This window comes from Mirounga angustirostris, unplaced genomic scaffold (genome assembly GCF_029215605.1).
Source record: "Mirounga angustirostris isolate CCGP_5_RB_7025 unplaced genomic scaffold, mMirAng1.0.hap1 SCAF_10, whole genome shotgun sequence".
NCBI lineage: Eukaryota > Metazoa > Chordata > Mammalia > Carnivora > Phocidae > Mirounga > Mirounga angustirostris.
In genome coordinates this window covers 21,041,440-21,067,589 of record NW_026991718.1, presented here as the reverse complement: position 1 = coordinate 21,067,589, position 26,150 = coordinate 21,041,440, and the positions used below count along the sequence as shown (strand labels likewise).

Genomic DNA, 26,150 nt, shown 5'->3' with positions numbered 1-26,150 from the left:
ATCTCACCCTGCAGGCAGTGTGACAGGGGGGGAACCATGGGCCCCGAGGGGCAAGGTGCACGGAATTAAAGAGCACCCAACAAGGAGTCAGAGGCCTGGCTCCCATCCCAACTCTTGCCACCACCTTACTGTAGGATGGGAGTTGGCAAACTTTCTTCTATAAAGGGCCAGATAGTAAATATTTTAGATTTCCTAGTCCATATGGCCTCTTGCAACTACTCAGCTCTGCCATATCAAGGCAGCAGCCAAAGACAATATGTAAATGAATGGGTGTGCCTGTGTTCCAATAAAACTTTATTTATAAAAATAGGCGGTGGGCCAAATTTGGTTTATAGGCCCTAGTTTGCTGAGTCTGCTGTAGGGCCTTTGTGAAGGCATGCCAGCGTCCTGAGCCTCAGTTTTCTTACCTGTCAAATGGAATGTTAGATTAGGAGGGTATTTCTTCTCTGACCAAGTTGTATTTAAGGATTTCATAAATTGCTAGCTCCCCCTGTCCCACACACCGTGCAGAGGCCTGGAGGAGAGAGTTGAGTTTCAAGCACGGTCTGGAGCCCAAACCTGCATGTGAAATTGGTGTCCACAGCCCTTTGGAGGCCACAGATGCATTTCCACATTGGTGGACACTGCTCATGCTTTTCTCCATCCTGATGGGCTTCTTCTCTTCCATCAAAGCCCATCTCAAAAGTCATCCCCTCAGTGACACCTTCCCTGATCCTACCCACCTAAACACATCAGTACTCCTGGAGCTCTTCATTCATCACTCGCCATGCCTCAAACATTCATCCATCCAACCAGCAGACTTTGTGAGTCCTTAATACGTGCAGTGCTCTTAAGTTCTAGAATAAGAATATTTTCTGTTCAAAGGCGGTTCTCTTTCCACTGCCCCAGGCTGTCTGTCCCTGGGCTCTTCCATGGGAATGAGAGTCGGAAGATCTGGACTCTGGTTCTAGCTGTGCCACTGGGTGATCACGGGAAAGACGCTGCCCTTTTCTTAGCCTGGAGGCCCTCCTATGGGAAGCAACAAGGCTGGAGATGTTCTTGAGGCCCTGTGACATTCTAGGATTCTGGACCTCTAGAGGGGCCACGTACCTTGCCCCACAAACAGTGGAGAAAGCACTGTTGCGTCCCCAGAACAATGGCCCTGAGCCTTTGGGCGCATATGAGATGCACAACTGCTGGGGCCGCATGTCTGCGGAGCTGCCCCTGCTGGCCCTGAGTAGATGCTGGGGATCCCGTGAGGACCCCTGCGCTGTCCTGGGAGGGGGCTGGAGCTCAGCAGTGCTCTAAATAACGCCTCCCAGCTGAGGCAGAGGGACAGCCAGAATCATGTCTTTGGGTACTAAATCGTACCCCACACCCCACCCACATCCAGTCTCCTGGCACAGGAGGCCACATGGAGTCAGGGAGGAGACGGCCACGTGTCCCATCTGGGTGTCCCAGGGCCAAGATGGGCCAGGGCATCCAGGGAGTCTTTTTGGTCCCCAGGTTCCCCCTACTGACTGCCGAACCCTTGAGGGACCCCTCACCGCACCCGCATCCAGCCCTGGAGACCAGTCTCCTGGGGCCTCGCTTCTTTGCTTCTTTTTGCTTTTTTGGCTGCTTCTCTGTTCTGTCTTCCTTCTCTTTTCCTTTTTCTCTCCTCCCCCTTCTCCTTTTCTCGTTTTGTACTCTCAAGCTCCCCCTGGACTCTGAGGACAGTGATGGTGTCTCATACTTCTTGGGAGCTCAGTGCCTGGCATGCAGTAGCTGAGAATACTGGTGGGGGGGCTGGTAGGAATGTTGTAGCGGTTGTAGGAACAGTAGCAAATAACAAAGCTCGCATTTACTGAGCATTTGTGTGCCGGGCACTGTACTAAGGGCTTTCCACATATCGTTTAATCTTCACAACAGCTTATTGAGAGCTGTATTACCTCCATTTTACAGGTGAGAAAATGGAGGCACAGGAAGTTCGCGGAACTCATTTAAGACCACACAGCTGATGAGTGGCCGAGTCAGGGTGCACATTCAGGCCTGCCGCCTTGTGCAGCCTGGCCGATGTTAGTTGATTAGATGCTGCATTCTGGAAGGCAGGTGCCTGGGTTTTCCTGCTGAGGAGACTGAGCCGAGTGGCTGGGTGACTTGGACAAGGCCACACAGGTATATGGCAGACAGGCCTTCCTGCTCTCTTCCTTCCATGTCTTGGTGGTCTCCAGGCCCTCTGGACCGGAGTCAAAGCAGGTGCCCTCTCCAGCTACCATTCCTCCTCCTTCCCATCCAGGCCCTTCCCCCAGGAAGGTGGACCTCGGCATGCCGCAGAGGACACGCTCCCCGGCCAGAGCCAGATGGCAAGAGGCAGTGGGGCGCTCCGAGCCTGTCCTGGAAGAGGGGGGGCAGAGCCCCTGCAGTGGCTGAGTGGGCAGCAGGGGACCCAGGAAGTTTGCAGCACCGGGCTGGTCTCAAGAATATCAGCTGGAATATCAGCGAGGCCAAGATGGCTTCTTTCCCTCTTAGCTTGTCTTAATCAATCAATAGAGCAAACCTCCTCCTCGGCACCAGGCACTCTGCTCTGCGCTGGGAGAGGACGCAGGGATGAGGATGGCTTGGTCATGCCCTCTGGGAACAGAAGCAAGCTGGGGGCAGCTGAGAGGAGACCGTCCCTTAAGTAAAGACCTTCCCCAGGCTGCGCTGAGTCTATGCCAGAGGTACCATTCTGTGACGGGGGACAGTGGGCACCCAGAAACCAGAAGGGAGGTGGAAGGCGTAGCAAGCTTGCCAACGCTCCTGTGGCTGGGAATGTGGCATGTTCTGTTCCTTAAAGCATCTGGAGATGTCCCTGGATACCTGGGAGCATCGTCCCAGGCGGGCGTGAACACCTGGCTGGCGTGCGGCCTGCTCCACCCTCCTCGTCGCTAGAAACCTGGCCAAGGTCACTGTCAGAGCCCATACTGCCCCCTTCCTCCTCCTCCACGTCCTCCTCCTCCCCCACTTCTGTCTTCTTCCTCTTCTCCTCCTCCTCCTGCTTCTACCATTTACTATTTTATTTAAGTAAACTTTTAATTTTAGAACAATTCTAGATTTACAGAATTATTGTGAAGACGTTCCTTCCTTCTTCAACATTCCCCGCCTCCCCTATGCTGATGCGAAGTTGGCTGCTGTGTCCCCCCCCCGCCCCCCCGCCCCGCCTTCTCCCTCCCTGGGGCCTTCTGAGGAGACTTCCTCCAGCTCTGGCCCAAGAGCATCCCTTTCTCTCAGCTCTCTGCACAGCATCCGTCTCTGCCACTCACTTGCCTCTCCTGGTGGACACTGGCATATTTACCCACCTCCTGATGCACAGTGGTGTCTTTGTGAGCAAAGCTTCAGTTAGTCAAGTCTATGCAGGAAGCAGGGAGGGGGCTGGCCAGCCTGGGGGGCGCTGGACACTGGACCAGGTTTCTATGAGGCGGTTGGCTCCCTGGGTGGAGACTTGCCTCCCGGCCCCCCCCTCTGTGCGGCTGGCTGTGGGGCAGCAGGTGGGAACAGGGAGAGGATAGAGTCCGAGAGGAAGACGGGGGAGAGCAAGGGGGTGGGCATTCCCAGGCCAGAGCAGAGCCTGGGCTTTGTCTGCCCTTAGCGCCCCTCCTGCTAAGGGTGACAGTATCAGGTACCCCAGTGCCTTTGCATTAATTTTCTCCAGTCCTCGCCATGACCTTCCAGGTAGGCATCATTAGCTCCATTTGATGAGGAAACCGAGCCTCAGGGAGGCTAAAGAGCCCGGGCCTAAAGTCATACCGATAAAAGTTGGCAAAGCTAGGATTCAGCATAGATCTTTTGGCCTTCAGAGTCCAGGCCCTGTCAGGGGTCCCTGGGACCATGCAGTTTGTTGAGAGAGTGTGGAAAATGTGTCCAAGGGGCCATCATCCTAAGATCACTGTGAGCCCTTCAGGGCAGGACAGTGGCTGTTCAAACCATGTGAGGAGGGAAATAGTGTCCTTCCAAAGGCTGGTCCTTTCTGTCCCAGGGAGCAGCCCTCTGGAGGTCTCTTTGCAGACTGCTGGGATGCTTCAGTATGGCCCTGAGCCGGACGGAGCAGGAGGTGAGGAGGGGGCAGCAGCAGGGCAAAGGGACAGGGCCCTGAGGGAGGCTGTCTTTGGTGGATGTGGCTGGAGTGCCTGCCCCTTTCCTGGGACAACCTTAGTTGAGGGCCTAGGCAGCCCCTTTCTACCATGTGAGCTTGGCCTAGGCCACAGTGGGTTGGACTCGTGGTGGCCCCTGATCCAAGAGGACCGAAGCTATCAGCTGCGCCAATCAGGTCACCTCTCCCAGGGACTGGGATTCCGGGCTGAAGGGCTGGTCGGCTTTTGGGGGCTGAGCTGCAGGATTATAAAGAGCTGGGTCCTAGGTGGGACCACTGTGAGCCGAAGTCACACTGGAGTTAGAGTTGCAGGGGAAGAGAAGCCAGAGTGACTGGGCACAGCAGAGACAGGCGGTGTCGCCCGAGAGAGCGGGAGGGAGAGGCCTGGGCTTCTGATCACTGGCCCTCCCACTGGCTAAGTGCCGCTGTCCCCTTTTATTCGCACTGGTGCAAAGGGGCCCTGTGCCTCGCTAAGCTCCAGCCCCTGTTCATGGAGGGGCTAGGCTCCCAAGCCCTGAACAGGGTTTGCTCCTTGCGAGGTGACGGCACAGCAGAAGGGCCCTGGCTGGGTTTCAGGAGACCCACCTGGGCACAGCGCTCTACAGTGTTGAGGAACATTCCTGTGTGGCCCACTGGGCAGGGGTGGTCTGCATTCAACAGCCGGGGACAGTGAAGCCTGGGCAAGTGGGTGTCTCCCCCAAGGTTATAGCCCCAGAGAGCCAGGTCCCCTGATTCCAGGCCTGCTGCCTCTCCCACAGCTCACACTGCCCCTCTGATCCCCTGTCTTGCTAGGTAGCTGGGGGGCCTGGGGTTGAGAAATACAGTGTGGAAAGTGCCTAGTACAAGGCCTCGTGCGTGGAGAGTCTCAGGAAGTAGGAGCTGTTATTAATGCTATTACTTTTTAAAGCACAGCTCTGAGCTGCCACCCACCACCCAGAAGCCTTCCTTAGTTCCCCAAATGTACACAACACAGTCTGGGGTGTCCTGGCCCAGCACACAGATTGTCGGGCCACAACCTTACCCTCTACCTGGCCTGCTCTCTTCTCACTCCAGTACTTCTGGTCCCCTCTCTTGCCAGGGTTTCCCACATCTTTCCCTCACCCCACCTCCGAAGCTTCCTCATGTTGCCTGGAATTCCCTCCCTCATCTCTCCTGCCCCCCAAGGACGACTCCGCCTCTTTGGGCCCACCTCCCTCTGTCCCCCAGCTGGAAGAATGGCACCTTCTTCTGCCCTCGCCACTCTGCCAGGTGGTAGGTTTTTGCGTGGAGTTGGGTCTCTCTCCGCTGGCCCACCTTGCCCAGTGTTGCCAGTGGATTCCCAGCAGATGTAGGAAGCCGGTCTCAGTGACTGAGTCGGTTTTGGTGGGGAGGTCTTGGAGTGCGCGTGGCCCCTGTAGGCCCTGTCTCTACCACCTGCTTGCACACTCTCCTTTCTGGTCATGGATAGTGGCCCACACAGCTCTGGGCTGGCAGGGAATTTGGGAACAGATGCCAGGAGATGTGGAGGAGGCTTTTCTTAGGCTCAACACTCTCCCCAGGGCTCAGGAGCTCAGATGGTGCAGGTTGGCATAGTGCCAGGAGCAGGACTCCAGGCAACACGGACTTCAGCCTGGAGCCAGCTGCTGGGACCTTCTCTTCGCCTGAGCCCGCCTGCAGATGTGGTGTCCCCACCCCCACTAATCATGTGTGCACACAAGCATGTGTGCATGTGTGCACCCACAAACATATGCGCATACCCGCCCACTCCAACACCCCGCAGGTCCCCGCAGTAGCCTGCTGGCACCATTCCGTCCACCATCCGGGGCAGAGAATGCAAGAACCAGATGGGGTCCCGGGCGGACAGGGAAGCAGGAGAGTCTGCCCCTCAATAAAGGGAGAGGGAACCCCTCACAGGACCTGGCCTCTGGGCCCTGCTGTTCCTTCAAGTCATTAGGATTTAAAGAAGTCCCCAAATCCAGCCCCTCCCCCACAGAGACAGACTTCTCGGAGGCTAAGATTCCATCACTCTCCATGGAAACACATTTCACCAAACCCTACGCCCTGTCAGAAATACTCCTTAGGCGGAATGAAATGACCAAGGCTCAGGCCCTTCCCTTTCAGCCTGTTGTCCTCATTGGAGACAGCAGGTAGCTGTCCCCATCCTTGGGGACACTGCCCTTCACACAGAGACACAGGGGCAGATGCTCAGCCCCCAGCCTGCCTCCCTCTGCCTGACTCCCCCTGGGCTTGCCATCTCTCTTCTGCCCTCTGATTGCCCAGCCTTTTCAATGGTCTCTGCCACTCTGCCACCTTCCAGGCCCTCCATCTTCACTGCTGTTCCCAGCGCAGAGTCGGGTATAATAGGAGAGTGACTTCAAGGCTCCTGTGGCCTAAAGAGGCTGCCTATTTATGCACTGGTGTCCTGAGTGTGCTTTTTATGGAGCCAAGAGCTCCACGCTGGGCAGTGTCCCCAGCACCCGGGCGGTCTCCCTAGCTGCGGCTTACAGTTCCGCCGTGCCTCCCCTCCCCAGCCCACCCCACCCCAATGTGAAGTCTGGGTGAGCTAGCTTTCTCTGCACTTGACTTTATTCAAATGATAAATGCCTCTGTCCCTGCTCCCTCCTCCCGGATTCAAAACAATACTAGCCGACTTTTATATAGTGCTTACTACGTGCCACATTGTTCTAGGCGAGCAAATACATGCTCCTCTTTTAATCCTCAGACAACCCTATTTGGTACGTGCTATTATTATCCCCATTTAAAGATGCAGGAGCTGAGCCACAGCGAGGTGAAGTGACTTGCTCGAGGTCATACAGCTAGAACATGGCTGAGTGAGACCCTCCTTATACTGCTTCTCCTGTTCTTTTTGTGGGCCTTGCTCCCTTCCCGCTTCTCCCATTCAGAGGAGGAGAGACCCCCCTTCCCAAGGCTGACCCCCTAACTGCACTCTGCCCCAGCCCTGGGCTCTTCCTCCTGGCTCTGCTTCTGGAGGCACACGCTTCCCCCACCCCCCTCCCCTGCCCCCATTTGGCGGTATTTTCGAACTCTCGTCTGCTGGTGTCTCACTATTGGCCTCAAGGTTTTTCAAAAAGAGAAGGGAGGGAGACAGGCCCACCATGCTCTTTCCTCCGTCTTACTCTCCACTCCCCCAGAGAATTGCTTCCCTCTCACCCCTCAGGCTACCCTCACTTCACCAAGACTACGCTGGCTGAAAACCTCAGGAACGTCCTGAGTACCAGAGCCAGTGAGGAAGGGCTGCGCTAGCTATGGAACTCCAGGACAGATTAGAAAAAAATGGGCCCCTCTGGGTTGATGCAGCCTCTGGGAGTGCAGAGCTTGGTGAGGAGGCTGAACTTCGGCTTCCCAACCCATCAGCTGGATTCTTTGGGACAGTGCACAACCTGGACAACCACACATGGTGGTCTTGGATGTTGGCATCCTTATTTGCTCTTCGTATTCTGGCCACACTCAGCCCTGATGGCCACTCTTCCTCTGACTTCTTTCTGGACACTCCCCACTCCTGCTTCTGCTGGTCCTTTGCAGTTGCACCTGATGCACCCTGACTCTAAGAGTGGGCCAGGACTCTGCCTGAGCTGCTCTGATACTGGCCCCCAGGGAAGGCCACCAAGAACTCGCCTCCGGCTCCACCCCACATTCCACCTGGCTGAACTAAGACACCCAGGTCCGGTGTGGCCACCGGAAGGCACCGTTCTCCCCCATGTTGACGCTCTGTGTACTGCCTGATTCCTGTCAATGTCCTCATGCCTCAGTCAGCCGGACTGAACACCTTGCCTTTCCTTCCTCTTTTCCCCCACACCTGGCCCCAGCCATTCCTCCTTCTTAGCCCTGTCCTTTCCTTCTGTTCCGCTGTGGTCTAGGCCCTCACCCTTTCCATTCCGGGCTTGGCCAGTGGTTCCTGACCTCCCCGGCAGCTTCCAATCCCTTCCGCTAGCCTTCCCCACACCAACTTCCCAATTATGCTCCACTCTGCTCTCTGCTCAAAATGTCACTCTTTTGCTCAAAAAAGCTTCCATGACCCCCCATTGCTTACAGGGAAAGAAGCCCAAACTTTCAACCTGCCTTTCAATGTCCTCTACCATATGTCATACCTCTCCGGCCTTAACTACTACTCTATAGCTGAGGAAAGCGTTTTGGAGCTAACCCTTGGCAGTGCTTGTCTATAGCTGAGCTCTCTGGAAGGCTGCCAGGGAGGAAGTGGGTGGGGGTAGGTGCTGGGGGGGGAGGTGGCTCTGCCTTCCCCACGGCCATGCCAAGCAGAAGCTTTTTTTTTTTTTTTTAAAGATTTTATTTATTTATCTGAGACAGAATGAGAAAGACAGAGAGCACATGAGAGGGGGGAGGGTCAGAGGGAGAAGCAGACTCCCCGCCGAGCAGGGAGCCCGATGCGGGACTCGATCCCGGGACTCCAGGATCATGACCTGAGCCGAAGGCAGTCGCTTAACCAACTGAGCCACCCAGGCGCCCCAAGCAGAAGCTTTCGATGGCCACCAGCAGCCTCACAGCTGCCCCGCACCCCAGGCAGCCTCGGGCAGCCTGGAGTAGAGCTCGGCCAGGCTGTAAATGTGGAAGGCTGGTCTTAGGGCACGTGGGTAAGAGATGAAGGCCACTAAGGAGACTCTGGCAGACCGGAGTCCCTCGCCCACGGAGAAAGGCAGGGCTTCCAGAGAGTTCAGCGGGACAGTCGGGGGGGAGGCATGTTTGAATGGGGAGTTAAGCCCAGGATTCCCTCCTGCTTGTGCGATCTGCAGTTCGACAGTCAGGAAGGCAGGTATGGGGATCTCCCTCCTGAGGAAGCTGAGGCTTGGGCAGGTGAGGTGACTTGATCAAAGTCATGCAGCGTGTGCATCAGAGGCAAGACGGAGATGTGGGACTTCCTGGCAGGGTCGCCCGCTGCCCACCCACCTGCTCGCCCCAGGCTGGGCCCCGGCTTTCAGAGCAGCAAGAACTTCCTTGCCCTCCAGTGAGGAGCTGGCGAACTCTGGCACCTGGTGGGGGGCCCTTGAGGAGGGCTGCATCTTGCCCTGCTCCTTTCCTGGCCCAAATTGGCATGGGCATCTGGGAAGGGCAGCTGGCCAGCCACGTGCCAGTATTACTTTAAAAATAAACCAGGGAAGAACGAGGCTTAAAAATAACGCCGGGGATGTGTGAGGAGCTAATTACTACTGCAGCCCCCTGTCAGGACTTCGGGGAGTGTGGGCCCCCTGCTGCCCGTGTGTTGGGTCCCCTCTGCTCATCTCATCTCTTCCAGTCCGGGGTCAGGTGACAGCACAGCCAGGGGCAGGCAGGGCCTCTGAATCTGAGGGTAGAAGCTGGAGCTGGCTCTGGGCACCCTGGAGGGCTCCCTTTACCTCCATTGGGAGACAGAGGCCGGGGAAGGAGGAAGGCACCCAGGCTGGGCAGAAAGAGCCATGTGCCCCACGTCCTGATAGGGCTTCTCTTGACCCTGCTTAGCTCTGGGGTTGCCTCATGACTTTCCCCTGGAAATCAGCCTGTTCCAAAAGGGACTTTGGGGTCCTGCCCCCGCTCTTCTCGGAAGTGCCCACGGGTGGTGGTGGCGGCCAGGTAGCTCGTTTTGCCAGTTACGCCTCCCTATTTAGAACTCCTGATCACCACTTCTCATGTGGACCATTCTCTTGAGAAGAACTTTGGGGCCCCCCTGACTCAGCGGGGTACAGATGCATGGCCCTTCAGACTGCCCACTCCTGGCTGCCTCCACGAGCATCTCTGGCCCGTGAGTTCCTGCCTCTGGACCCTCCGTGCCAAGTGGAGGCTGGACTGCAGCCTGGCCCGGCCTGGGGGCTCTTCCCCGGAGAGAAGCAGCTGGGGAGGCAGGAACCTCACTCCCGTCTCGTCTCGCAGACTGAGGCTCCCCCAAGGCCCTCAGAAAGTCTTGCACATCCCCCCCCTACTTTGGCAGAGGGTGTGAGGACATCCTGCTGTGATGGGGTTGGGGTGGGGAGGGGACATGGGGCCCAGCTGAGGACAGACTTGCAGGATCAAAGAGAAAAGGCAGGCTTACCCCAAGGAGGGAGGCAGAGGCCAAGACTCCTGGAAGCTGACAGAAATGATCAAAGGATGAGGATGGATGGGGAGGGGGGAAGCAGCAGCAAGGGGAGACGGGCCGAGCTGGGAGTTGGCTGGGGGCTACTGCACAACAGGGGGCTGTGGGGTCAGACAGACCTGGACTCAGGTCCCTAGCTGGGCGCCCTAAGCTGATAACTCATAACCGTGCTGGAACTCGGACCTCATTTGCATGATGGACATAATGATAACCACTCATGGGCCTCGGCAGGAGGCCTTGTGAAGCATTTACGAAGAGGCCTGGGGATGGGCAGGTGCGATGTTGTGTGTTCTCTCCACGGTCTCTCTTGGACTCTGGTCCCTCCGTTCCACCTCTGGCTCCACAGATAGAAAAATCGCTCTTACCCCCTTCTCCCGCTCCTGGAACAAGCCGTGGCCCGCGGCCCTGGGTTTCCATAGTCAGTGACTCCCAGGGCCACCAGGCTGCCAAACGCACTGGTTGTTTCCCTGTGGTCATCTGACTTGATTTCCCAGCAGTAACTGGCAGCTGATGGCTCCCTCTCTCCTGAAACACTCTCCAGGCTCCTCTTCAGGGTCTGGCAGGCCCCTGTTCCTGCTCCCTCCCTCCCCGTGTTGGTGGAAGGTGGAGGGGGTGCTGCGTGCTGGCCCCTGCTCTTCTCCCCTGCTCTCCCCTCTTCCCAGCTGATCTCATTTAGCCACAGGACTTTAAATATTCTTTCCATCTGATAACTCCCAAATGTGTATCCCAGCTTTGACCTCTCCCTGGAGCTCCAGGCTTGTCTGTCTATCTGAACCTCAGGGACTTGTACTAAGCACCTCAGAATTAACCTGTGTGTCTAAAACAGAAGTCTCAGCTCTCATGTCTTTACCAAACCTGTTACTCTCTGCATGTTTTCTTTTCTGTCTCAGACAACAATTACCCTCCATCCAGTCGCTCAAGTCAAAGAGTGTCCTTGACTATCCTCTTGCCCCGATGCCCACAGCCCTCTCCCTCCCTCCTCTCCCCCCAACACACGCATCCTGTCCAGCATCAGGTCTGGCCCCTCGGCCCTGACGCACGCCTTCCATCCGCGCCTGCCCACCACATCCACTCCACCTGGGTCCAACCCACCCTTGGTAGGCCTCCCAGCTTTCCTCTTGAACTACAGCCGCCTGACCTCCATAGAGCAGCCACAGTGATCTGGTAAAAACTTCAGTCATATCACGTAAGGACCCTGCTTAAAACCTTCCAGTGACTTCCATTACACTTTGAGTAAAACCCAAGCTCTTGACCATGGCCTCCATGGCCCTGCAAGCTCCAGCCCTTCCAAGCTTCTGCCTCTAGGCTTGGTGCGCCTGCAGCTCACCACCCTTTCCGCTCCTGTTCCTCAAACATGCCAAACTCTGGCCCACCTGGGGGCTTTGCATTTGCTGTCCCTCCCCTCTCCCAGGCTCTTCAGTGATTTTTACATCATATAGACCCCTCCCTGTAAGGACTGCCCATCCCTCTCCCTACTACATCCTCTTGGGTTTTTTTTTTTATTTAAAAAGATGTATTTATTTTATTTTAAAGAGAGAGAATGAGTGGGGGGAGGGCAGAGGGAGAGAGAGAATGTCAAGCAGACTCCCTGCCGAGCAATGAGCAGGGCTCCTTCCCACCACCCTGAGATCATGACCTGAGCTGAAATCAAAAGTCAGATGCTTACCCGACTGAGCCACCCAGGCGCCCCACCACATCCTCTTGCTTTATGGTCTCCTGGTACTCCTTACCACTGAGATGATGTTTATTTGTGATCATATAACTCAGTTTATTGACTACTTACTTCCTCTGAAATGTAGACACCGTGAGGACAGAGCTGAGGCTTTGGGACCTGGAATGGTGCCTGACTCACGGAAGATGCTCAGAAAAATGAAGGGAATGGAGGGATGACCGTGTGGTTATCGAGGGAGTGGGAAGGGCCAGGAGGCTGGGTCTGAGGACTGGTTCTATTAATGAACTGCTGGTGGCTGGGGCAGGTCACTCTCCATCTCCCCCTGCCCCTGGCTCTGGGTCTCAGTCTCCTCATCTGGAAGAAGGAAGTGTTGCCCCAAATCAGCGATTCTCAAAGAATCCAAAGGACCCCGGGGATGCCTGCGATGCCATCCAGTGCCAAGCTGAGCCCTGGTTCTGCACGAGCAGGCCAGTGTCAGCACCCCGATCTCACCATTTTCTGGCCAAGGCTGAGGAAGATGCTTGCCACGACCTTCGGTTGGTCTGTGTATGCTCTGCAACAGGTAGTCATGTGATGTCCCACATACATTTTGAGATACTAAGCCATGGTGGGGACCCAGGGGCTAACCCCAGTCCCTCAGAGATCGAACAGGTCACTGGTCTAGGCAGGATGTTGAAAGTTGGTCCATGAGCAGGACTTTAGCTCCCAGGGCCCTGGGGGCCTCTGAGCTAGCCTCGGGCCGGGATGGCAGGACTGGCCACCCGTGTACTCACCCTGGGCTGGCTCAGGTCCAGAGGCATCCTGGGAAGAAGAGTGTCTGCAGCGTCTCTCCAGGCCACCCCCCGTCAGACAGCACGGGCTGGGCTCAGCCTGCTCTCAGACCACGGCTGCCTCCCGCACACCACCCAGGACTACTGCGGTAGCTGCCAGCCGGGGGTACCGCCCTTTCTGGTGGGAGGCTCCTGCATTCCAGCTGTCCCAGGGGCTGGGGCAGTGGACTTGCGCTTGCTGATAAGCGGGGCCTTGGCCACAGTCAGAAATGCTCTCTTTCTAGAAGGGGTGACTTGGAGGTCCGGTACAGAGCTCTATTCTTGGGACTGGACACAGAGGAAGTCCCTCCAGGGCTCAGCCAGCATGGGGTGAAATGGGGACAAGGCTATAATCCCGGGTAGTGTGCTTCTTAGGAGGGGCTGGGAGTAGAGGCCAAGAGTAGGTCCAACAGAGACCGTCAGAGCTGTAAGGGGCTCAGACACACCAGCCCAATCCCTCGCAGATAAGGCCGGGGAGTGGGGGTTGGGACCTGGCTGTGGGTCACCCAGGCAGATAGGAGCTGAGAAACAGTGGAGGGGATCATGGGTCCCACTTTCCTTAGCTCAGCTGCAGTAAGCTAAGTCATTAGTCAGGGCTCTGAGAAAGGACACACAGCCCACCTCCGTGAATCGGGTGGTTGACCCTGAGGGACAGACAGGGGACCTCAGGGCCTCTTTGGTGCCAGGGAAGATGAGTGCTTCCAACTCTGGAGTGCTGAGCTGGGCATGACACCCAAGGGGAGGGCTGCCACTGAATTTGGGTCCAAGTTTCTCTCTCTCTGGCCCCGCTTGGAGGTGGATGAAAGACCAGGAGCCGCCCCAGAGGGTCTTATCCTGTCTAACCCTCCCCGTGGAAAATCCATGATGCAGGGTCATACTGAAGAGGGGGTCACCTGGCTCAGCCGGACCAAAGGCCCCCAGTTTGTTCCCAGGTGAGTGATGCTCACATGGCTGAGGGGTCTCGCTGGGGCTGACCCCCTTCCCTGGGGTCAAGAGCAGCCTGAGAGCTAACGCTCTGAAGGTGGAACCTGTCCCTAGGACCCCACTGAGACTCTCAGTCCCCTTTACCTGGGGGATGGTGGCACTGGCCCTTTCTCCTGGGGCCACCCACTGACTCCTGCTGTTTCTGCCACCTGGCTCACCCCAGGAGCTTTGGCTTGTGAACTCCAAAGATTTTTCCTTAGCTGCCCCTTGAATGTTTCCTAAGTACCAAGGAAACCCAGAAAGAAAATGCTAGCCCCTGGCTGGCAAGCGGCCCAGCCTCTGAAGTACAGAATTCGATTCCAACCAGTGCTCTCCTCCCCTGTGCTTCCCAAACCTGGCTGCAGATCCCCTTCACCAGGGGCTGTTTAAAACTTATAGGCTCTGGGCTTAGTTCGGGCCTAATGAATGAAGTCCGACGGCCAGGCCCTGACTCCCATCGTTCTGGCTCCAAGCAATGGCTGGTCCTGGGACAAGAGTCCTACTTGGTGCTCAGGGGGGAGCAGTTAACTTGGCCAAGTCGCCCCTGACAAAACTCCCTCTCTCACTCACTGGCCACTCCTAAGAACCGTCACTCTGTTCTCATTTTTAGGCTTGGGTTCCCCTCCTTTTCAGGAAGATGGCATCGATAGATGCATGAAACTAAGACCACCCCGTGACAACTGCCTTCCCCCAATACTGCCCCTTCTGTCCTCCATAGGCTGACTCGCACTTCTGCACCGCCCCCGCATCCATGCCATGGGAATAACTGTCTAGGAGGCGAGGGCACCCGTGTTCGGTGTGGGGGTGGGGAGGGAGTGGTTTAGGTTTGGAGGGTCCTGGGTTGACTCCTGCCCCCACATCATGCCTCAGGATCGCGGGAAGTGACCTGATGCTCTCTGGTTTCTTCATTGGCAAAGTAGGAGTAATGATACCTACCCCTCTGGGTCGCCAGGAGCCTCAGAAGAGGTACCGTACGACCAAGTGCCCAAGTGCTTTATAAGCCAAGGGCTGTGCGTGCTTTACACTTCCCTGTTCTGCCGCTTGCCAGCAGTTGGCCTTTGCGTGCGTTCCCTAACCCCTCTGAGCCTCGGGTCCTTGTCTTTAACGTGGGGATTGCAACAGCGCCCCCGTGGCCTTGAGGACTGAATGAGGTGATGTGTGTAACAGGCTCCGCCCAGAGAAACCTCCCAGCGAATGGCAGCTACGGCTCCAACCGTGGAAACTGAGGCCGGCCCTGTGGGGAGTAGCTGCTCCACCTCACGTCTAAGATCTGGACCAACAGCCCAGGGCAGACCCCTCTGGTGCATCAATCTGGGGCTTGCTCCTGCCTGCAACCGCCTGGCCCCAAGGTCCCCGGGAGCTCCTCTGTGCTAGCAGGAGGCCTGGGGCCGTCCTGGAGGAGAGGGCCGCTTCCTGTCTGAGAGCCTGGCGTCGTTCTTTCTGGCCTGCTCTACTGCTCTCTGCAGAGAGCCCCCCAGACAGTCCTGTGGCTGGCGGGCTGGAACCTGCCTCTCTGGATGGTTCTGAGATGGTTATTTCTGCATTGGAGCTGTGGTCAGGAGGCCCTACACATTCCTGAAGAGGGACACTGAGTCCATGCCCAGCTGTGAAGGCTCCAGCAGAGATGAAGGGGTCTGAGAGCTGGGGTCTGGGGTTGTCCGTGCAGAAAATATCCACACAGTGTCGTGTGGCAGTATCGCCTCATTCAGCTCAGCACTGCCCCGGGATTCCTGCACACCATCCATGAACCTGGGTTCAGTCTGGGCTCCAGAGTGGCCTTCTGGCCCAGAAAAGGAAGTGTGGGAGGGCGGGCGGGAGGGAAAGCACCCCATGGGGGCTGAGGTCTGCTGGGTGACCAGAGCAAGGGTGAAGGAAGGATTCAGGTTCATCATGGAATCCTGGGGGCACCTACTGGTTCAGCTGGGGTTATGAGGGCACCCAAGGGTTCAACCAAGGTCATGGAGGCACCTGCTATTCAACTGAGGTGATCCACTGGTTCAATCAGGGTCATAGGGGCACCCAGTGGTTTAACTGGGGTCATGGGGGCACCCATGGGTCAGGATCCAGGCAGGAGAGTGCAGGTTGGGGGCGGCACTTCCCTCTTGCAGAGGCTGTGCAATCAGGTCCACCCACCAGAGTCCAGAAGTCTGCCCCTCTATGGTCCGCCCCTGCCCCTGCCTCTTTCCTGGGGGCGCACTCATGCCCCTCAGCCTGCCCCATGCTGTTCCCTCATCTAGAAAGTTCTCACTGCCCATCATCACCTACTAGAGTCCTCACTCCTCATTCAAGCTCCCTCAAGGGCTACCTGCTCCAGGAAACCTTCTCAGATCCCTACTTTGAGTCAGTCTACTAGGATTTAGTATATATAACATTCAGCTTGTGGTTCCAGGATTCCACTGGACCAGAGGCTCCGTGGGGAAGAAGCTGGGTCTTCATTTTCTAGTCTTTCCGTGCCAAGTATAATGCCTAGTACTCAGGAGATCTCAATGATTTTTGAGGGGCTGGGGTCCCTCTTTGGATCCTTGGACTCTCGAGACTGCCGCCTTCAAGATCAAGAAATCAAAGCATTTCAGGGTTGGGAAGAATCTTAGAAGCCCTTTAATGTAGCTCCCAGTCTGATATATGGGTAATGTGATGATCTTTATGATGTGTCAGCTTGGCTAGGTTAAAGCCCTTAGTTATTGATCAAACACTTATCTAGGGGTTGCTGTGAAGCATTTTGTAGAAGTAATTAAAGTCCATAATCAGTTGACTTTAAGTAAGGGAGATTATTTCACATTATCTTAGATAATCTGAGTGGGCCTGATTCAATCATTTGAAAGGCCTTAAGAGCCAAACTGAAGATTCCCTGAAGAAGAAATTCTGCCTGGGGACAGCAGCTTCAGCCCATACTAGAAAGACTTCAGCTTCCTGATGGTCTACTCTATGGATCTTAGACTTGTCTAGCAGCCACTACTTCACATAAGCCAAGTCCTTGTAATGCGTCTCTTAATATAAATCTCCTACAGGTTCTGCTTCTCTGATTGAACCCCAATGGATACAGGTATCTTCTGCATCTTGCCCATCCCGTGTCTTCTTGTATGCTTCTTGTGATGGGGAGCTCACCACCTCTAAAGGCAGCACAGTCCATCTTTGGTCAGCTTCAACTCTAACAAGTTCTCCTTATATTGGACTTGATTGAGTCTTTCTATGGACTCCACCCACTGGTGCTGGTTTAACCCCTTGGGCCCAATCAGCCCAAGGTTGGTTCTTTTATCTTGCAATAGCCCAGCAGATACTTGAAGGCACCATGCGTGCTCTCCACACCTGTCCTTGCCAAGTGTCCTTCATTTGACACGCTGCTCCCCTCCTCTGACTGTTCCCCAGGTTGTTGATGTCCCTCTTAAAGTCTGGCCTTCCACCTGTCAGCTGCATTCCACACCATTGCTGACAACAGGGTGAATGTATCTAGTAGTCATAGGACCACGGGCCTGGAGACCTCCCTGGGCCTTTGCTGTCTGGATCCCAGCCCACGGGAAGCTGGGGGCTCTTCTTGAAAGAAGAAATGAGCCCCAACCTCTTCTAATGGTGACTGGAGGCTGCACTGCCCCTTGGGATTTTGGGTAGTTGCCATGAGGGAGGAGCCAGTTTCCCACTTGGACATTTAATCTCTGGGGCACCCCTTCTCCATGGATCTGAGGAGCTTCCCTGGCAGATGTGGGAGGAATGGAGAGCCGTTGAGGACAGCAGATACCCGTTTGCAGACTTCTCCATGGGGCAAGCCCTTCTTCACTCCTCTCCTCCCCTCCCCCTCCCCCCCCCCCCCCGTGATTGCACAGCCTGTGACCTCCTCTAGCCTCCAGGGCCAGTTCCTGTGGGGCCAGCCACAGCCCCTCTCCAGCCTCCAAGTTGGGATCCACCAGCTCTGAGGCCATTGGCTCTCATATTCCACAACCAGATTCCTAGGGATTTTTCCAGCTCTACCCATTCTTGTTCTTAAAACCACAGTCCACACCTCAAGTCTATTTCCCAAAATCAGGTCTCCAGGCTGTTTAGATCCTCACTCCTCAAAAGTGTGGACTACGAGTCAATAGCATCAGTGTCCCCTGGGGGCTTGCTAGAACTGCAGAATCCCAGGCCCAGCCCCAGATCTCCTGATTCAGAATCTGCATTGAAACCAGATCAACCAGGTCTTTCCCTGCACAGCAGTGTTTGCAAAGCATTAATGTATCTGCATTGCTGAGCAGGACTTCTTCAGGTCCCCTTCGGAACATCTCCTCTGTACAGGTGGGAAGACTGACGCACGCCAGGGAAGTGTCTGTTCCTCCCCCAAGTTCAGGGGCAGCAGAAGTGAGAGAGACAGCTAGAAGGATTTGTCAAAGGGGAGAGAAAGAACTCTGTTTCTAGCTCCTAGGCCAGGCTCCTGCTTTGAGTTCCAGGCAGCCACGTGCCCCCTCACAAAGGGGTCCTGTGTGTCACTGGAGGCAGGAGCGGGGAGCGGGAGCAGTGAGAGCCTGCTTTTGTGGAGGTGGAGGGCGGGAGCTGGGCCCCAGCCTGGCAGGGGTCCCAGGAGGCCACAGGACCAGGAGGACTGGAGCAGATTGCTCTAGGTGGCAGCTGAGGCCAGCTCTGGAAAGCAGGAAGGTGAAGGTGTGACTTGTGGCTGTAGCCTGGGGTGGGGTGGTTCCAGGGGAGGCAGAGGGGTGGGTCCCCAGGAGCTGCCTGGGAACTGCCTTAGTCGGGGCAGTTTCTAGACAACGAGGAAGTGTGGACAAGCCGGGAGGCAGAGGCATCACTGGGACCCTTGACTGCTCTCCCCACAGCAACAAGGGCCTCGAAAGGCATTTGTCAGGTGGCTCTGTGCCGACCAGAGGCTAACAGGTGGGTCAGGAGGAGACCCAGGGCTAGCAGAGCAGGTGGCTGGCAGCTTGCAGCTTGCAGCTTGCTCTCTTCTTTAAGAGCCTGCGGCGGGGGGGGTGGGGGGGCTGGGGGGGTGGGGGGTGGCTAGAACACCAAGGGAGGTGTCAGTAAACAGGGCTTCAATGCCAGCTCTGAGACGAACTGTGAAGTGTAGCCTTGACCATGCCCTTTCTCCGATCTGAATTTTCCCTTCCACCCTGTAAAATGAGAGGGTCGGAGCTAAAATTCTGATTTCTCTTTGGGCAAAATACTCTTGAGGGCGCGAGATCCTGATGCTGACGCCACAGCTGAGTGTCCTGCGTGGACGCTGGTACCCCATCCAGCATCATTTGTGACATTCATATATAGAAGGGATGGCAGGGGCTCCTTGGGGTGGGGGGAAGGGGACGAGCTGCATGGCTCTGTGAAAAGATACTCCCTACAGCCCTGGGTGGCCCTTGTGACTTGAACTTCTTTGAGCTTCCCTTTCCTTGACCGGAACAGAATGAGAAGGCCTGCCTTCTCCGTCCCAGGGCAGCGGTGAGAGTGCAGGCTGCGAGGAGCACCCCACACACCTGGGGGCGGACGTGTAACAGACACACGTCAGCTCCCTGCGTCCGAGGCAGGGATGGGGCGTGAGGGCGTGCCCATCTGGGTCTCTGATAATGATCTCCGTCAGAGCTGGGTCTCTTCCCTTGCTGCTGGCTGACTGCAGGGAAATCACTTTTACATTATTTTTTTTATTACAAAATCAACTCACAGATTCACCGTTTGTGCTGCCAGCTGAAAGCTGTTTATAGTGGTGATTTGCACTACACTCATCTGTGCTTGTTTATGTTTTCTTCGAAAATACTTATTGTGTTTGTTCTGTACCCACTCTGGCCAGGCGTGTGTCTTCTATTTCTGGTCCTGTTCTCGCCCCCACTCCCTCCATGTCTCCAGCCCCCAACCGTGATGTGTGGGAACTGGACATGCAGGTAGGAGGCATGATGGTCAGAAGGACCTCTGATCAAAAGCATCCTCTTTGTAGATGAGGAAACTGAGGGTCAGAGAGGACCAGCAACTGAGCTAAGTGTAGCTGGAACTCTTGCCTCCTTGCTCCAATCCAGGGTAGGTTCTCCTACCACTGTGAACTTCACCGTCCTTGACTGGTTTTCTGCAGGGTCTGCCTGCTCAGGGGAGGGAGCACTGTCCCTGAGCCTGGATGTCAGGCAGACTCCAGGCATGGGTAAGATCTGGAAAGGGTTGGGGGAATGGGATTAAGAGAATACAGGGAAGGGTGTGGCAGCCTCTGGCCCCCAACCCCACTGTCCGCCACCCGTTAAGAGGGAGCAGAGGTAGCTGTGGTCTTGGTAATCCTTGGGAAACCGAGCAGTTCCCTTCTGTGGGGGGGAGTAATAGTAATGAACAATAATGTTAATTCCACTGATCATTGCAGATATTGCTTATTAAGCACCAACTGTACCAGGTACTTCCTTTATATTATCCATTTCATCCTGGGTGGCAAATATTATCCTCCCCATTTTGCAAATGGCCAAACAAGCTCAGAGAGACTAAGTAACTTGTCCAAGATCATATAACTCGTGGTGTGGGGCTGGGGGAGGTAAGTGGAGAGGCGGGTTGAGAGAGGAACCCAGGCACTCTGGCTTCTAAGCCAGAGCCCACCTTCCTAGACCACCACAGAGAAGGCTTGTGCCGTCAAAGCAGAGGGGTGGCCTGTGGGCAGGGAGGAAGGAAATGCTGACCGAGAGTGGGCAGTAGGACTATTCCAGGCTGGGCTGCCCCTCCACCCTAACCCAGCAAGTCAACAGAGGACAGGGAACAGTGGAGTGAAAAGCAACCGGAGGTCTCAGTGCTAAGAGAGATGGTGGGTGGTGAGGGGAACAGGCTAGGGTGATGGAGAGAACTCCAGTGGGGGATCAAAAGGCCTCAGTTCTAAGTGCTTGCAACTTGCTGTGTGACTTTGGGCAAGTCACTCACCTCTCTGGCTGTTTGGCTGATTGCTGATGTCTCCTTTCACTCTTATTTGAGGACTCTAGGATGTATTGGGTGGCAGGTCACTTCTGTACTTTCCTCCTTCTCGGAAAGGTGCAGAAAGTACAAGTTCCTTCATGAGCTGCCTGCTTGATTTCACAATCTAAGGACTCCCAGGCCACGTGGTGGGTGATGGGAGCCTGTGCTCAGCTGAGAACAGGCCGGAAGCTGAGGAGAGAGCAGAACAGAAGGTTTTCTGCCCCAACTCCTTCAGCTAATCAATCACCTGGCCTCTTGTTGCCTTAGAGCCCCGAGGATTACGGGGGGCCCCCCATGGGAGAACAGCACCTGTGAGTCCGTGGTGGTCTCAGAGAGGGCCTGGTGCTGGGCACAGCTCTGCCATGTGGCCTGGGTTGACCAGGGACCGGAGTGGGGGGAGCAGCAGGCCGGCTGCAGGGTGCTGGAGGAAGAGGCGCTCTGCTGGGAAGGGCTTCCAGGGGAAAAGACAAGCCTTGGCTCCTCATTGCCCTCAAGATACAAGGGTCTGGGCTGAGTTCTTGAAGTGGAGAAAGAACTGGCAGGAAAGCCAGGGCATGGGAGTCAAAGAGGCTCAGCTGAATCTGGGCAGGTGCCATACTTTCAAGTCACAAGGGCCACGGATGAGTCATCTACACGCAGAGCCTTAGGTTCCTCCGCTGAAAAATGGGAGTCATAATGCCCCTCTGGGGGGGTTGGAGAGAGAATCGAATGAGAGCGTATGGAGCCTGACAAAGAGTAGACAATAAACGGTGGCTGCTAGTATTATTGTTGCTGTTCCTGCTGTCAATAATAATAACAAATACAAGGCATCCTGAACGAGTGGAAGGAGCGGAGGCCCGGGAGTCAGGTTCGGCTAACCCCTGGCTGGGTGACTCCTGTCACCTCTCTGGTTCCTTATCTGTAAGAGGAGGGGGTGCCACTAGCTGATCTTGAGTCTCTTTCCAGCCCTGACAGCCTCCGGGCTATGAATAGATGGGGCTGGGGCCCCGGAGGAGTTTAATGACTCAACAGCCAGAGAGGTTAAGCTTTCCCAGAAAAGAGCTTCCGTTTGCGTTTGATGAACTTAGGGCACAATAAAGGAAGGGTTTCCTGGCTGGGAGGCCAGGGATGAGGGAGCTGGAGGAATCCTTGCAGCCCATGGAGACTGTGACTAACCAGGTGAATGACTAACTTAGACCCTGCCGACCCTCAACCAATCGGGGCTGCCTGAGAGTGCCCTGCGAGCTGGCATCACTGAGCACGTCCTGGCCATGCCAATTTCAGCTGGCTCTGGGCTTCACAGCGTATGGAGGCAGAAGAAGCAGCCAAGAGACCGGCAGGGAAAGAGCACTGGGCTTGGAGTCAGAAGACTTCAGGCTCTAACTCTGCTGCTCACCAGCTGCATGACTTTGGGGGAGTCCCTTCCCCTCCTTTCCCTCCATGCCTCCATCTGTGCAATGGAGCTAATAATTCCTGCCCTGGCAACTTCCCTGAGCGGCGAACGCTGAGACTCAAGTGATGAGATGAGTGTGCATTGGGATCACTAAATGGGGGGCTCTGTCATTTTTCTATCCCAATGTGAGTCCCGGTGCCTCAGGAGACTTGTTTGGGTCCCCAGAGGGGTCAGGTGGACAGAGGTTGTTGCCCCTGGGTTTTGGGTCACCATCAGTTTCATACAGGGCCCCTTCTGGCCATCTGATCACAGCCCAGACAGGCTTGTCTTAGAGCAGAGCCCCTGTGGACCGTTTCCAGCCAGATGGTGTAGCCAGAGAGAGAGGTGACAAAAAGCCAGGGAGGGTTGGGTGGGGCAGGAAGTGGGCAGTGCCTTTCTGGGGCCCCCACACAACTAGGGTGGTGCATTGATGCTGTCTTTCCTCTTGCCCAGTGCTGTATCAATAAATATCACCAGAACGGCACTCGGTCTGCCTCTACCCCCAGCTTTTAGCATCTGTCTGGGTAAGAACTATAAGCACTTTGGGAAACGGCAGGGATGGAGGGGAAGGATGATGCCCTTTCATTTCTGCACACCTTCAGCCCATCAGTAGCATTCTCTGAGTGCTCGTGTGCCAGCGCTGGGAGAACAGAGATGGGAACCACAGGGCCCTGCCCACACGGAGGTTAACTGCAGTGCAGTTAAAGAGACAAAACATATCCCCTAAAATGTAAATAACCATGCAAGAGAGCCTACACTGTGTCATCCAGGTTGTCCTGACAGTGAGTCCTGCAGTTGAATACAGTGGGGGCCTGGGATGGTCTGGGAGACTTCAAGGAAGAAGTGGGATTGGAGCTGGACCTGGAAGGTTAGCTTGGACAAGACAAAGAGAAGACAGAGAAAAAGGTGTGCCCCATAGGCACACTGAAGGTGTTCTCAGGAGACAGTCTGACTGCAGTGGAGGGATCATGTCTGTAAGAACAGAAATGAAGTTGGAGCCAGAGTTAGAGCCAGGTACGAAGGTCCTTCGAATTTGGAATAAGGAGCATGGACCAGATTCCACGGGCAGCTGGAAGCCACTGAAGGCTTCTGAGAGGGTAGTGGTATGGTCAGAGCTGCACGTTGGGGAGATTCTTTCTGGCAGCATTGTCTAGGGGGAGCTCATTCCATGGGGGAATGAGGCTGGAGGCAAGGTCAGTTGGGAAGTTACTGTGGAGCTAGGGACCATGGGACTGAGAAAGAGGACACACAATCAAAGGCACCACTTGTGGGAAGAGGAAGGGGGAAAGCCTAACTCATTGTTCAGTGCTCCTGAAACCCTGGCACATGGCAGGGAAGTGGGGGAAGGGAGGCTCCTTTCTGGGCAGGTCTGAGTCTGACTATTCTGCCCTAAACTCACAGGGTCAGCAGGACCCAGAGGTGCCCCCATTTGAGCCACGTCTACTCCTGGGGCCCTTTTCTTCCTCTTCTAAGAGGGGAATCCAGAGACTACATAGAGAGATCCCCATGGACCCCAGAGAGGAGTGGAGCCTTGGGACAAAGTCCTGCAGTGGATAGATTGCAGGAACAGAGTCCAGTCCTGCTTTTTACCCCCTCAACTCCTGTGGACTCCTAGGAAAACACTGCCATCTTGTCATGGGCTATGCCAAGTGGCAACAAGCCCCTGGGAGCTCAGCCAAGGCAAGGAGGGGGACCAGAGAGAGGAGAAGGCATGGGAAAGATGGAAGCCTGGAGGCATCCCAATGGGCTTTGGGGGAAGGTGGGCTAGGAGCGTGCCAGCACTGGGCGGAAGGCTTGAGATCATTTTAGCCAACCCCTCATGGTCTGGAGGTGAGCCTGAGACCCAGACAGAGGAAGGGACTTACCCAAGGTCACGTAGTGGGAAAAGTGATGGAGCAGGGCTGGAATGAGTCTTGGGAGCCGGTGAAGTGTTTACTCCTATTTGGACACTTCCAAATAGCACTGGAGATTCCTTTCCCGGACCTCCATTTGTGTGCTTTGTGTGTGCGTGCCTGTGTCTGCCCTGTGTGTGCTTGTGTATGTACCTGTATGTATGTGTGCCTGTGCCTATGTTGTGAGAGAGTCTGGGTGTGTGTGTGGCCTGCCGCACCGCTGTGTGGAGAAGGGAACTGAGGCCATTCCTGCGGGTTGACTGTTTCCCCGGGACAACAGAGAAGGAAGACAGAGCTGCATCTGGCTTCCAGCACCAAATCTGCTGCCCTAAGAAAATTAAAGGCACTGGCTGGCTGTGCCCAAACTCTGGGAGCAGGACACACACACACACACACACACACACGCACGCACGCGAGCGCGCGCACACACACACACGCACGCACACGCACACACACACACACTCCAAGCGGCACTCACAGAGGCAGTTGGAGGGTGTTTTAGGCACCCAGAGTAGGCAGGAGTGCCACGGAGTGCCAGAATACCTGCATCCACACGTCTCCCTGGAGCCCCAGCCGGTGTAGACACGCCAAGGTGCGGAAGCCCATCTGCCAGGGACCCGGAGTTGCGCGCTCCCCGCCGCTCTACACTCAGCTCTCCGCTCCAGGGCCTGGCCCGGCCACACCCCTCCTCCCCAGCCTCCGCCGGTCGTTCCTGCCCCTCTCACACACTTCAGAGTCCCCTGAGGCCCTCGCGCAGCCTGGCAGGGACAAGTTAGGGCTGGCCCGGCCGGAGAGTCAGGTCCGGAGCCAGGAATCGACGCCTCCCCCGAGTCCTGTCACCGCGGAGCAGACAAGCCAGGCTGAACTCGGGTTTCTGGCAGCGCGGGGTTCGGCGCCTAGACGCTCTGCGGGGGATTACCCCCCGCCCCGCCAGCCCCGGCCGGCTCGGGACTACCCCGCGACGCGGCGCCCAGCCCCCGGGTCCCCGCCCCCCGCGGGCGAATAGTTACCGATGGTGGTGATGACGGTGATGGCGAAGTAGAAGGAGCCGGCGAAGCGCCACTGCACGCCGGCCTTGTGCGGCTTGAGGCGCAGCACGACGCGCTCGAGCTCCTCGTAGCCGCCCTGGCTGAGGTTGTAGCGCGCCCGCAGCTCCTGCTGCCGCAGCTCCAGCCGCTGCCGCTCGATCATCTCGGGCTCCGACTCGAGCGCGTCGAAGACCGCGGCGCCCACCAGCAGGTAGGTGAAGGTGCACACGATGAGCGCCAGCGTGCGCACGTTCTGCCGCTTCATCGTCCCACCCGAGCCGCCGCCGGCCCCCCGGCGCCCCCGGCCCGCGCCCCTGCTCCGGCCGCCGCTGCTGCTGCCCCGGAGGCGGCCTGGGGCATGGCTGCGCTCGCGGCTCCCCAAGCCGGGCACCCGCTCCGCGCCCCGGGGCCGCCGCCGCCAACGCCGCCGCCGCCGCCGCCGCGGAGCTGTCCCTTCAGCACCACCCACCGCCCTCCTCCGCCCGGCCCCGCTCCCGCCCCCCGCCCCCCGCCCGCAGGCCTCCTCCTCCCGCCAGCCCTCCCGCCCAGCCAAATAAGGACTGGGGAGACGCGCCGAGGGAGGGAGGAGGGGGGCTGGCGGAGGGGGAGGGGAGGGGGAGCGAGCGGGAGAGCGGCGGAGAGACCGGGCAGGACCGAAGGAGAGAGACCCAGGAAAAGAGATAACTAGACAGAGAAACGCCTGTAACTACAGAGAAAGAGAGAAAAAGAGGCAGAGGGGGGTGTGACAGATAAGGAGATAAAGCCAGAGGTAGACTCCTAGGCACAGAAAAAGAAGCGGCAGGCAGAAAAATACAGAGCGAGAGAGGCAGAGAGCGAAAGATGGAAACAGAAAGAGCGACAGAGACAGGGAGACCTGGATAGCTGGAGATAAACTGAGGACGGAAAAAGAAAAGCAAGGGAGGGAAAAGGAAGAGGCAGAGCGAGCCGCCTCCCGCCTCCCCCCCCCCCCGCCCCGCCTCCCCCGATCTCCACCGAAATTACAGCATGCTTTAGTTGGAAGGAACCTTGGGTCTTGCTGTCCTGCCCTTTATTACGTCCATGGGGAAACTGAGGCACAGAGAGGTCAAGTGACATGCAAGGGCACACGGTGAACTAGGGCCAGCACTGGGATTCAGCCGTGCTTCCCTCCACCCAGGCCACACCCCCCACCCCCCACCGCACACCAGCACACCAGGCTGCTTGCTGGCTGTCTTAGAAACAGCAGGGCACAGCTGTGGACCTGGGCACCCTGAGACCAACACCCAAGGGAAAGCCCTGCTCTCATGAAATGTGACCCTTCCCAGGTCAGCGATGCTCCTGGAACTGGCTGAGA

The 26,150-nt window shown here is 56.5% G+C and overlaps 1 protein-coding gene across 1 annotated transcript in view; it reads right to left on the bottom strand.

Annotated features, from left to right (window-relative positions):
- Positions 1–25,229, bottom strand: part of KCNK3 (potassium two pore domain channel subfamily K member 3) — a 38,275-nt gene extending 13,046 nt beyond the window's left edge. The window contains exon 1 of the mRNA XM_045883723.2: positions 24,800–25,229. Within this exon, the coding sequence (XP_045739679.1) occupies positions 24,800–25,082 (283 nt within the window). The 5' untranslated portion in view covers positions 25,083–25,229. The remainder of the gene's footprint in view (positions 1–24,799) is intronic.
- Between the last annotated feature and the right edge of the window lie 921 nt (positions 25,230–26,150).